Consider the following 13,055-nt stretch of genomic DNA (forward strand, 5'->3'; position numbering starts at 1 on the left):
CCTGACGTTTTGACGCCTGGCACTCTTTGGTTTAATGATAGGAGTATGTTTCCGGATGTTTAGTGTTCAGAGCAAGAATGGCTGCGATGTTTACGTGTTGTCTAAGCTGCTGCGGAGATGGCGGACCCGGGCATATCCCCCTCAAAGAAATGCCTACTGTTCAGTTAGATACTCACCACATGGGTAAATAAGTTTGTCTTTGATTGTCACGTCTGATGTGTTGGCAGTTTACGTGTACACGCGCAGAGTTATTTGTGACATGGTTCGCTACTTCCGCCGTTACCATTAGCTAACCGTTAGCTAGCAGCTCGTAATGTTGTTGTAACCTAAACTATTTAATGTATTTTAGGTGGCATACAGTAGTATCAATTGTGTGTTGTAGCATTTCACTTTAGCATACTTCCTACACTGTTATAGCTTTGTCAAATACGTCGCGACCTGATATGTGACGGTCACAACAACAAACAAGACAAATCATGAAATCTGAGCCCTTCGCTTCTGCAACTAAACCCAAGACATGGGTAATAAATGTTAATATGTTGTCACATTTTTTCCTCTTGCTAAAATATAAAGCTCCCCTCTAACTATAAAAAAAATACCCTGCAATAACAATTTGTGTCTATGATTTTTCTCTCGGAAACAGTTCAGTTACTCAGTATTCTCACTCCTGGGCAAATCTGGACTCTATCTTTAGCTGTTATGTTAATATTTTTCGTTTCATAAGTTTAAATGCTGTACAAAAGATGTCTCCTATTTCACTGTAAAATCGATTCTCAGTGTATGTGCGCTGGAAGTTCAACTCAGATTTAAAGTGAGCACAGAGATTCATGTAAAAAAAAAACTGTCTTCTAGTGGCAAACTATTGACGTACATCACTCTGAACAGTAAAGTGAACAATAAGTAAAACATTTTTCAGCTGAGGGGGCCTTTAATGTATGATTTACCTCAGTTGTGTTTAATTAAGCTTACTTTTTCAATAGGTATTTATAATCTTGGACAAGCCTGCATTCATAAGGGACATTCAACTGAGGCTTTCACCTTTAATAATAAAGTATTTATATCAGTATTCAAATCCAACTACTGATTTATAGGCTATTTGACCTGCCTTTTTACTTTGAGCAATATCTGCAACATCTGTCAAATGATACCAGTTGAGAATTTATGTTGGCCAACAACATTTGGTTTAGTGCAGAAACAATTAGTAGATTGCAGGTGATTGACAGAAAATGAATCACCAGCAATTAATAATAAATATGAACTTATGTCATTTATCAAGCAAACACACCAAACATTCTCTGGTTTCAGCTTGTCAGATGTGAGGATATGCTGCTCTTTTCTGATTTGTAGATGTTAAATGAATATCTTTGGATTGTTGTTTGGACAAAACCAGCACTTTGACATATTGGTCTCTAGGACCCTGATTGAAATTTTTCTCTTATTTACTGACACATTATAGACTAAACAATTTCTTGAATAAAAAAATAATCTGTCAAAAAATCAACAGTGAAAATAGTCTTTAGCTACATCTGCAAATGGTTTTATTAATTGTACGTGTTTGTACTGTAATGTGTTCTTCCTTTTGTTTTGCAGGCACAGATGTTGTTATCGTGAAGAGTGGGCGGAGGATATGTGGCACTGGAGGCTGCCTGGCCACTGCTCCTCTGCACCAGAACAAAAGTTATTTTGAGTTCAAGATCCAGTCCACTGGTAAGCCCTCAGCTTTCAGCTGATGACCAGCCTCTTTCCCTCCCCTCGTGCCTTTTTTCCGTGCCAGATTGCTATTTTCTGGTGCATTCTTAGTAGGCGAGGGTATTGATTCTGACACACAGTTTTTAGTAGCTTGGTAACCATCTTGTGACTGCATGCTCACTGGTGTAATTCTGTTCACTTACAAGTATAGCATTTGACAAGCACAAGAAATTAGCTCTCTCCATAAATGTCCTTAAGCAATGCACTTATTCAGTTACCTTCATGCAGCTCCACACTAGCCTCAGACTGGTTTTTCTATGGCCCTCTTTACACCTGGCATTAACATGCATCTTGGGTGATCTGATCACAAGTGGACAGCTCTAAGTACGTCACTTCACATCTGGCGTTAGAATGTGTCTCCACATGAGTCTTCAGTGACTACTTATGATCGGATCTTAATTCCTTGCTCTGTATCCAAATAAACACATACATCATTTCTGTTTGCAAAGACAAAATGTGTTGTTGTTTTCTAACCGGCGGGAGGCAGCAATGCACTTCCCGTGCCCAGTCTATCAGAAATTGAAAGAAGAAGTTTGTAAAGACCTTGGCGTGCGGGCAAAATCAAAACTCTTCAGTCCAAATGGAAATCAGACAGCGTGTTTCGTGTGTACTCAGTCCATGATAATCCATTTTGCCTGTTGTTGTGGCTTCTTCTTATTGTTTTGCACTTTAGTATGACGCTGTTGGTGTGTGAATAAGTGCATACTTCCGCTTACGCAGAGGACGTCAGTTGAGTTGGCGGTCCTTCAGTGTGGTCCAGGACACATTTGGTACACACTGCTAAAAGAATGCGGCCATGTGCGGCCCAGACCACCTCCAAATATGGTCTGAGTGATCGGAGCTCAATGAGTCTTCGATGCGTTCACACCTGTACTTAGAGCTGTGCACTTGTGATTGGATCACCCAAGATGCATGTTAATGCCAGGTGTGAACAGGGCCTATGTAGCACTCAATTGTCAACATGCTATGCATGTCATTCTCGCCTATATTTTCTCTATTGCAGCTGGCCTTTGTCATAAGTAAGAAGGCATTTTAGTCTTTGTGCATTAAAGTGTTTTAAAACAGCAGATACTCATTATTGGCCTTTGTCTTTAGGTGTGTGGGGAATAGGTGTGGCCACGCAGAAGGTGAATCTTAACCAAGTGCCTATGGGCAGAGACACAAACAGCCTAGTCCTCAGGCATGATGGGTCTGTGTACCACAATAATGAAGAGAAGAATCGCCTACCTGCAAACAACCTTCCTCAGGAGGGTGACATTGTGGTAAGTGCAAAATATCTTTTACTTGATTATAAATTTAATCATTAAAAGATTAGGTCATCAAATTTAGAGTGTTGCTAGTTGTTTGTAAAGCTGAAAATAATGAATCCTGAATCTGCATCTTGTCAAATAAATGAGAACTGCTGCCTGTTTCACCAGCTGTGTGTAAGTTCAAACTTAGCCTAGTTATAATGTAAATTATAACTAAGTTGTCATTTATACAATACTAAAATAAACACGGTTGCACCACAGGGATAAGTAACAACATAACTCTAAGTAACAACTAAATAGTTACACATGCCCTTAAGGTAAAACAGCATTTTTCTGCCACACACCATTGTTTCAGTAATTGCAACACAGTAATCCAGTAGAGACCTAATTTATTGATGTTATATTTCAGTATTGATCTAATTTACTACGATGTACTACTGTCCCAAGACTAGCCAAAAAGCTAATGCGCATGGTAGCCATGACGATGGAACCAACTCTTGTCTTTGGTCGTTGATTGGCCACTTGCCTTAGTTATGACTTTACATCCAAACTAGTCGGGTTATGCCCCAAGTAATCATGGTGCAACCAATTTTAGTAGCTGATTTAGTTACAAACGAACTAGTAGTTACTAAGCCTCTAGTGTTGACTTGACACCCTAACTTAGGAGAGAACTTACACACAGCCGCTGCAAACCTGTGCTGGTGAGCGTGAATAGATAGAAGCATTACAGCGGGGCAATATCACCTAAAATCAGTGTCATGATTAAATGTCACATTTACCACTGTAATGAATAATGAAACATTATATTATTACCTGTGTACAAGATTCTCAGTCCCCACAGAAAACATCTTATTGATTCTTTGTATTGAATAATAAACAGAAAATCATGGATTATGGCTGAGTAATATTTAACTTTCAGCAGCTAAGAACTCTTTTAATCGTTTGCTTAAACAGGAAACTCATTTATTGTGACTATCAAAATAGATAATATTATATATAGAGCTGAGTAAGACTTTTATGGCTCTGTTATCTTATTATTCCATGAGCAGGATGTTTTACGTTTGGAGTGTCGTTATTTTAACGCTTGTGTCACAGGCTGCTGCATCTGACACAACCTGCTTCAGCCTCCAGAATATGGTCAAGAAGCACAGGGGAGACTCTATTACAGCTCCAGGTCTAATTTGTAGCTAACTTCAGTGCTAACCCACATCACTAGCTGCAGGTATACTCAGGAACTCTGCTTGGCTCTCGAGCTGTAGCATTTATTTTCGGCCAACTGTAGCTCATAATATACAGTACATTCAGTGTTATATTCACAGCTTACTGCTAACTTGACTCTAGTGCGGTGGTCAGCAAACCTGCTCATCTTAAACTCTAATCAAACATATTGATGTAACAGAAATTAGGTCAGCTAGAGAGTCATATATCGGTTTTGACATATTTTAATTGGCCAGCTCTAATAGGGACTAACATGGTTAATGAACTGGAATCATTTAGGCAAGTCAGCCAGTTTCTGGTCCAAAGATGAAGATAGTTTTGCAGAATAAAGTTGCTATGCTAATTTTTTATTCTGAACACATATTGAGCTAACTCATGGCGTTATCTCAGTCTTCCAGCAGGCATGTGACCTTAGATTGTGTGTATTTACATAACCTTAATCAACCTCTTCAGATTAATCATCTGCCTGCTGGAACAGGCGGGCTTACAGGTCCCGTGAGACAGTAGAATTTGATCATTTGACCTGATAGCCTGCTGCTCGTGCACCACATGCACACTAAACTACTATTTAGCATACGTTTGTAAATCATGACTGATTCATCATAAAACTGAAACTGGAATTTTTTACAGATCTTATCTTATTAGGTGTTATTATGAGTAGTGTTTGACACATATAACTTTATACAATGAAAACAAATCTTTTTTTTTTTTCCCCCTGTTCCCTAACCTAAAAAAATAAGCACATCAGAAAATGTTTTCTCATTTTCTGCCCAGTCATGCTCATTTCATGACACAATATGGTGCAGCTGAAGAAGAGACTGAAACAGCTTAAAGCTACAACTACTAGAGCTTAAACCTTGATGACTTTGGCAACTCCCTGGTGAAGTCCCTTAGTGGGAGTACTGCATTTATGTGAGCTGTACTAGAAAGACCCCACCACCACCATGAACATGTCATACTGCCAACTGAGTAACTCTGCAGGAATAAACCTGTTTACAGAAAATTATTTTTGTCAACAGGAACCAAATTCGGGTCAGTAAAACAGTGTCATCACACCCTAAATTGATGCATGCTCATGTGAGTTTAGTCATAGCTTGTCATGCATTAATGCACAAAAAATATGAACACCTGTAAATGAATAAAATCCAATACTATGCTGCCACTGTGAAGCTCATGAGCAACTATAATACACTATACTAACTATACTTTGTGATGCTTTTTGTGTATTTTTTTCATATATTGCATGTTGTTTAATAGTCTCTCTTTAAAACACCAATGACAAACTCAAAAAAAAAAAAGAGCACCTGCGACTGACTGTCAATGAGCAAGTGACCGCACTAATAACCTGCAGGGTCATGGGGCGGTGTGCAAACCCCACATGCAAACTGACTTTGTTCAACAGTGTTGAATATTTTCAGTTTTTAGGTCTTCTCTGATGGTTTTTGGCTGATTTAAGCTAATCACAGACACGTCAGCACAATCTTAATTCTGGCAAAACAGTGTCATTCAGACCAGGGATGATACCGATTTTCAGCATTACAGCAGATGACTAATATAATTTACAACGTCCTTCATATATGAAAAAAAAGTGAGCTGCCAGGAAACTTGAAGTAATTTTTTATGTATCTTTTTGAGTAAGACAATTTCTGCTTGGTTGGAAACATTATCACTGCTGTGGTAATTAAAGCTTAAGCCATTGTGCTTCAGTAGGAGAAACTATAATTGCAGAGAAGTTTTGTTTTATTATTTATTTTTTTTCTATATAATTTGCCTAAACCCCTTGTATTTCTATTCCTGCTCCTTTTTACTCAGCTGAAATGGGAGTCTCAAACCTAATCCTAAAACTCTTAACAGTCACAAATTTTGAATAGCCTGGCTGCACATATGATGATAATTAAAACAGATTTAAATATGTGATCATATTTGTTTGGATTGTCATTTGTCTCTCTCAGGGCATCACATATGACCACGTGGAGCTGAATTTATATCTGAATGGAAAGAACATGCATTGTCCTGCCTCAGGGATCCGAGGCACTGTATACCCCGTTGTTTATGGTAAGTTTATTTGTTGGCTACCTATGCTGACTAGGTTTGTTAATCTTGGGATAATTTGGTATAATTATTTTTTGTTAACATTACTGACAGCCGAACTGCTTCCTTAGAGATGACATTACGGCAGTTACATTTTTATTCCACTAGAGGGCAGTATTTGTACATTTTCACATGGCAAACTTATATTGGGCTGTTGGTTGAACTTAACCATCGACAGATTCCATATGTTCAATTGTGCTGGTTGATGTTTAGCCAGTCAGTGAAATGAACTGACATTTTTTTTGTTTGAAAGAAAACATGTAGATTGTTTTGGACCTTTTCCTGTCCCTGGCCTACAATCAAGTCAAACTCATTTTATTTTATATAGTGCCAAATCACAATAGAAGTTATCTCAGGGCACTTTTCATATAGAGCATTTCCCCATGAGCAAGCACTTGGCTACAGTGGCAAGGATGATGGAAAAACTCCCCCACTGCAACACAATGAACTGTAACTAGGGACTAATTAGTTTGATCTTTCTTGTGCAAACAACCTCTATTTTAAAGCACTGCTAATAATACTAAGCTAGAAAATGAATCTCCAAAATCAAAGAGTCACAGTGGATGTTTTCATTGTCATCATCTCCAACTTTCCAATTAATTTTCTCTTCCATTCCCACCCCCCTACCATAGACCCATTTTTGGGTGGGACAGGGGATGTTTAGGGGAGAGACAGCAGGTCATCAGTATATGCCACATAGAAGTGGTATACATCATCTGAAAGCTGGGAGCTGATGGTCATCCCCATGCTCTATTATGTCTCATAAGTTGTTGCAGCAATTTTTTGGTTGATACCACTTGTTCCACAGAATTTAACCATTTTTGACCACTCGAGAATTGATAAAAATGGTCAAAAATCCCTTCAAAATACCAAATTAAGACATTTACAATTCATGCTGTAATTTGGCATCAAAAACTTTTGACATTTGGAGATTTCTGTAAGAACCGCATTTTTCGGCAATTGGATGGTGAGAAACCTCTTTATTTTCAATGTACCTGAGAAAGCCATAAATCCTCTGAATGCCCTCGGTTTCTAGTTTGCGGTTGTAAAGTTTCATGAGGCTGTGATTATCCTAGAGGTCACAACAGGTCATTTTATACAGTGTGGTCAAATTTCAAAAAATGGTCTCACTAAAATTAAATGGCCACTATGGGGACTAACATCATCACACATGAATACAGTACTTATGGGTACCCATGTAACCCATTTTCATTCAGATATCTTGAGGTGAGAGGACCCCTTTGAAAATGGCAATGCCAGTTTTTCCCTCGCCAAAATTTAGCGTAACTTTGGAGCGTTATTTAGCCCCCTTCCAGACAAGCTAGCATGACATGGTCGGTACCAATGGATTCCTTAGGTCAGTTTCATATGATACCAGTATCTATTAAAACTGAGCCCACTAAAGCCTCTGAAAGACATCAATGTCACCCACGGACGCCAGAGTCCTCGGGGTGTGGAAGGGCAAGGCAAAGGTTTTCAGATGTTAGGGTCATTACTTCACTATTTTTTAAGTGTCTACATAAACTGAACTCTCCTATGGAAATGGGCACCTGCTCCATCCTCAAATCCATAAGATCTATGTGTTAATCTGACTACGACTACCTCTGCATTATTGAATACCAGTGATGCCATAGAGTATAGACAGGGTATCCGCAGATCCTTACGAAGTCCTAAAAGGTCTTTAATTACATTTTTTAAATTTAAGGCCATAAAAAATCTTATTTTTAATTTCAAATTGTATTCAAATTTGACCTAGAAATCATATTGACCCTTCAGGTTTTAACATTACACATTGAAATATAAAATCAGTCTTTCTTCAGTCTTGAACAAGTCTATTTTTTTCTCATTTTATAGCCTTCTGTTTGTTTGGCCCAGTTTTCCGCAGACTGCCAACTGCGCTTGCAATTTTCCCTGAAGGTAACAGGATTCAGGGGTCTTCAGGGAATAAGTGAAGTTTTATTATCTGTGTTTGGTGTTGGCTAGGATCTGGATGGTAGCACCTGTCCTCGTTTTTACGGCAGCGTAGCTGAAGTGGCCAATATGCTACACACATCGACTAAAAGCAGGAGAGGAGTGCATGTTTTTAAACTGGTGACCGTTTCAGCAATAGTTTACTGCAAGTTTAATGAACTGTTAAAAGGAAGAAAGATTAGTACAAATATGTCCAGAACTACAGAGGTTAATAACAAGTGTTATTATAAGTGTTACTGACCAGACAAAAAAAAGGGACGAGGAAAACTCAGAGAGAGAGAGTGCCCGTGTAGTTACATGTGTATATGAGAGACAATGTCTGTCATGATGATCGGCCTAATGTTTTGCTATTATGTATTTTCTTACCTGACAACATTATGTTGGCTGTTTAATAGCAGATCTCTGTGTATGTGACATCCAATCAGCTTGTTCAGATGTAAATGTAATTATAAGCCTTTTATTTCCATGCTTTTGGTTAGTTAAGACAATCAATGATTCAACAGAAGTGATGATATGGTTACATGAAACACTCACAAGTGTTTTAGTTTGGTAGATAAATAAATAAGTGACACAAGAATTTTAAACATTCATACGCCGGTGCCTCAGTCTAGGAAACATCCAACCAATTAGGAAAAGTGAAAGAAGTCATTTATGTTTCAGCTGATAGCAGCATGTACGCTGTGGTTCGGATTGCAAACTGATGATTAAATTGCAATCTGAACTACATTATCAAAAAATGTAGCTCAGAAAATACCATGTCACTGATGATTTCCTTATCTTAAATGTTTAAAACCAGTCTATTGTCTTCAACAATTTTTAAGATTATGTCATATTTAACTCTGAAATGACAGCATTAAAAAGTCCTGCATGCTCTGCTTAGTCTTGGATTAGGACTCCTTTGTTGGCCTTGATCTTGAGTCTCACTCTCAACTTGAACTTGTCTGTGTTCAGTCTTACACTGAGGAGGTATTAGACAACGCTGTCATTATTTATGTGCATTAGGTCTGGGCAATGATATATTATCACATATTGCTTTGTGTCCAAATTACGAAGTTCAAGCAAATAAGTACATAAAGTATATAAAAGCTAACAACATGAGTTATGTCAGGTTTTGTCTCAGAAGTGTGACAGATTATTGTTTGATGCGATGCACAACTGTGGGACACAGTTCATTGCATGCAACATTTTGATAATTTTATGTGATTTGGCATCTGTTAGTTATACAGTGATACACATTAATATTGAAAAAATATTCATATTAATATAATGAGTAATTTAAAACATGTCGCCCAGCCCTAATGTGTGTTTGTGCATTCTGGAAAGGGTATTAAATCGTCTTTGTTTAGGTCTAAAAAGGTCTTAAAAAGCATTAGATTTGATTTCAAAAAGTGTGCAGACCACCTGATAGATTTTTCAGTTTTTCCATCATTGCATGTTGAGTTAGGTCTATAATTAGACTGAATAAATGTCACAATATTTAATTAAGCTGGTAATGGAACATCCTGAAATAGTGAGCTGCCCACCCCCACAATAAAAAGCTTTCACCAAATTAATTCTATGAGCTGCAGTGGCACAGTAGCATAGTTTTGTTATTCCTCTTTTGAAACAAATGATTGCCTTCTTATATTGTTCAGTGTTGATGAAGTATAGTCTCATATAATTTACAACAGTGTCGGGTTTGTCTTATCTTCAACTCATGAAGCAGTTTTCCAATGAATACTCCCAAATTTCCGCTGGAGAACCATTGAACCTAAGAGATCCATGAACATCAGCTCTGCTGTCACCATACCTCGAACTGGTAACTGATATAACTGGTGATAACTTGAGGGGCCACAGTACTGAAAGTTGGTGTGCTAGTTGGCTTGGGCATGTGTGGGGTTTTGAGGTGGTGCTGGTCCTCCAGCTGAGAAACCAAAGATTTCAGTATTGCCAACTAAGACAAATTTAATACTGACCATCTGTTCAAATAATTGATTTGACAAGACATTTGACCTGACTAATTTCTGAAGAATAAATAACTTGGCAGAATAAATAATGAAGTTTTAACATTTGCTTTTTGTTATATCACTTCTCCTGAGTAAGACAAAACACAATAAAATCAGATTATGAATTAAAAGTAGGAAAAAAAGTGAATGGTTGGGTGAAGTCCAGCTTTAATTAAATCATCAGCTCTGCCTGACCCACCGGTGGGTCCATCACCACAGACATGATGTGGCATGAAGCATCATCCATTTGATATAATGGTGCAGCCACAATAACATGTTGTGATTTGAATCTTTGACTCAATAATCCCTTTTCACAACACACATTTTGACTTATCATAGTGGGAAAAGCACAGGTTAATCAAGTTAGCCAGCATGCACAATCTTAGGACTCTGAAACTGAAGCAGAGAAATGCTTTTCAGGCTTCATTAATTTTATTATTTTCCTATGGCCTATGTAACTAAATAATTAACATTAATCAAGTACTGAAACAAACAGATGCACAGTACAGGTGATATTGTCAAACAGAGTGAAATCTTTTTTAACTTAAATCTCCTGAAAATCTATTTTCTCATTCAGCTTCTTAGTGTGAATAAAGTTAGAACAGTTGTGGTTATTTCGCATGAAAGATTTCTGTTTGTGTTTTTGTCTGTCTCCTCTCACTGGTTTTAAGTGGGCAGGGCTCAGTTGGAAAAAGGTGATGTCACATACTTGTGTGCACCAATCAGGATGTAGGAATATTTGAATCAAAATATGATAACAGATGTCAGGTTGTTTGCATATGTTGGCAGGCCACTGTCAATCAAATCTGATCAAACCACACCCACACAGACATGATGAAGCAGATTAGCCGACATTTTTAGTTTATCCCTTAATTAAAAATACCTTTTTCTGAACTTGAACTTATATTGTTGCTTATTTTAGTCAGTGATGTTTAACATAATAGAGAAATGCCTAGAGTTTGAAACCAAGTTTTCAGGGGCATTTAAGGTAAATATAAGAATGTATGAATAATCTGTATTTAAGAGGTTAACATGTATAACATTATTAATTGTGTCTCTCCTTTTTGTTCTTCCAGTGGATGACAGTGCCATCTTAGACTGCCAGTTTAGTGACTTCTACCACACACCTCCACAAGGATTTGAGAAGATCCTCTTTGAACAACAAATCTTCTAAAGGAGCACTTCAGCCTCAGCCCCTCTTTACGTTGTCATCCTCCCCTATCTATCATAGCAATCTTTGTGACACTACAGTTTGACCTTGATTGGATGTCATTATGTGCGGCTTGAACGCCTCTTCTTTTGTTTTTCCTGATTGCTCTGTCTCTTAACTGCTGCTCTGGATTGACGTCGGAGTATCCTTGAAGGAATGTGGATTTCTAATCATTGGTCGGCTATGATGGGCCAGTACTGTCTGTACTGATGGAAAATTGTCAAATCATTACTTTGTGTCTCTGGTAATTACCTTGTATTAAAGGACCAGTGCGTAGGATTTAGTGGCATTTAGTGGTGAGATTGCAGATATCAACCAACCAAATCCGCCTCCCCTCCCAAGCGTGTAAAAGAACCTGTGGTGGCCATGAAAGGTCCTCTCTAGAGTCAGTGTTTGGTTTGTCCGTTCTGGGCTACTGTACAAACATGGCAGTGCAACATGGCGGCCTCCATGGAAGAGGACCCGCTCCCTATGTAGATATAAAGGGCTCATTCTAAGGTAACGAAAACACAACAACTCTTATTTTCAGGTGATTATACACAAATTAAAACATACTTATGAATATTATATTTTGTTGCTGTCAAGTCCGTTCCGCTAGATGCCACTAAATTCTACACGCTGCACCTTTAACTGAAACACTTAAAGTTGCTGCTTACAGTCTCTATCTGCATATAGATGCCAGACAGTGGATGTAATGGTAAAATGTTCCAATTTTTCAGGATCAGAAGCCATGTTTATTGACATTTCTTCATACTTCTGTTTTTGAATATGTAAAACGGCATACTGACACTCAGCACGCGCCCCATATATTTATTTGTATTTATTTGAAGATCAAAATGTCTCTTTGGTATGATACAATATGTCAGTTTTTTTTGGCCAGCAATACTCTGTGGACCAATGAAGGGTCAGCTGTCAATACTGAATATCCAATTCACTTTTATGCTGCCTTCTTTAATTGGAAATACAATTAAAAGTGGGGATATTGCAACACTTTTTCACTCATGTTCTTGTCACTGTTTATATTTTGAGTTCATCCAGAAATGGGTTAAAAAATGGTCTCACCAGTAAACTAGTGCACATTCCAGGGGACAGCAAGTGTCAGGGGTTGACCTTTCACTGAGGTATACTGACAGTGACAGTGCTGGAAAATGTTTTACAAAGTGAAATATTTCTTAAATGACTGACACTAATATATATTAAGATCGATTTCTATAACACTTATATGAACAGCCCCTTAGTTTCCCAACACTTATATCATCTTGAAAACTTTTATGGTGGATTTATTCCAAATATCATAAAATTCCCAGAGCTGGTGCTGGCTGTCTCTGATTAGAGATATATGGGTAATGATGTCAATCTGTTGTGTTGTATTGGCATTGCATATCTGCTGCTGAACTGTGACAGTTAAATATTTCAAATGCTTGTCTTTGTTTGCACTAATGATGTTATTGTACAGGCAAATCCCAAATACTGTTGATTCATTAAAATTTTATGTCTGGAGGCATCTTGTTTTTTCTCCAGAGTCCTGTTTTGTCTTTAGGTTGTTGTGAAGTTGCTTATTAGAATCATCTTTATTGGCCA

General features: G+C 37.8%; 1 protein-coding gene across 1 annotated transcript; it reads left to right on the top strand.

The window, feature by feature from the left end:
• Positions 1-24: 24 nt before the first annotated feature.
• On the top strand, positions 25-12,978 carry spryd7b (SPRY domain containing 7b). Its single transcript, XM_044365619.1, has 5 exons — positions 25-183; positions 1,591-1,707; positions 2,845-3,011; positions 6,170-6,272; positions 11,341-12,978. The coding sequence occupies exons 1-5, from the start codon at positions 78-80 to the stop codon at positions 11,436-11,438; spliced, it is 591 nt and encodes a 196-aa protein (XP_044221554.1). The 5' UTR covers positions 25-77; the 3' UTR covers positions 11,439-12,978.
• The last annotated feature ends 77 nt before the right edge of the window (positions 12,979-13,055 follow it).

This window comes from Thunnus albacares, chromosome 11 (genome assembly GCF_914725855.1).
Source record: "Thunnus albacares chromosome 11, fThuAlb1.1, whole genome shotgun sequence".
NCBI classification, from domain to species: Eukaryota; Metazoa; Chordata; class Actinopteri; order Scombriformes; family Scombridae; genus Thunnus; species Thunnus albacares.

Coding starts and splice junctions, on each gene's coding strand:
- spryd7b (XM_044365619.1), top strand. CDS start 78: ATGGCTGCGATGTTTACGTGTTGTCTAAGCTGCTGCGGAGATGGCGGA. Junction 3,012..6,169: donor CTCAGGAGGGTGACATTGTG/GTAAGTGCAAAA, acceptor TGTCTCTCTCAG/GGCATCACATATGACCACGT. Junction 6,273..11,340: donor TGTATACCCCGTTGTTTATG/GTAAGTTTATTT, acceptor TTGTTCTTCCAG/TGGATGACAGTGCCATCTTA.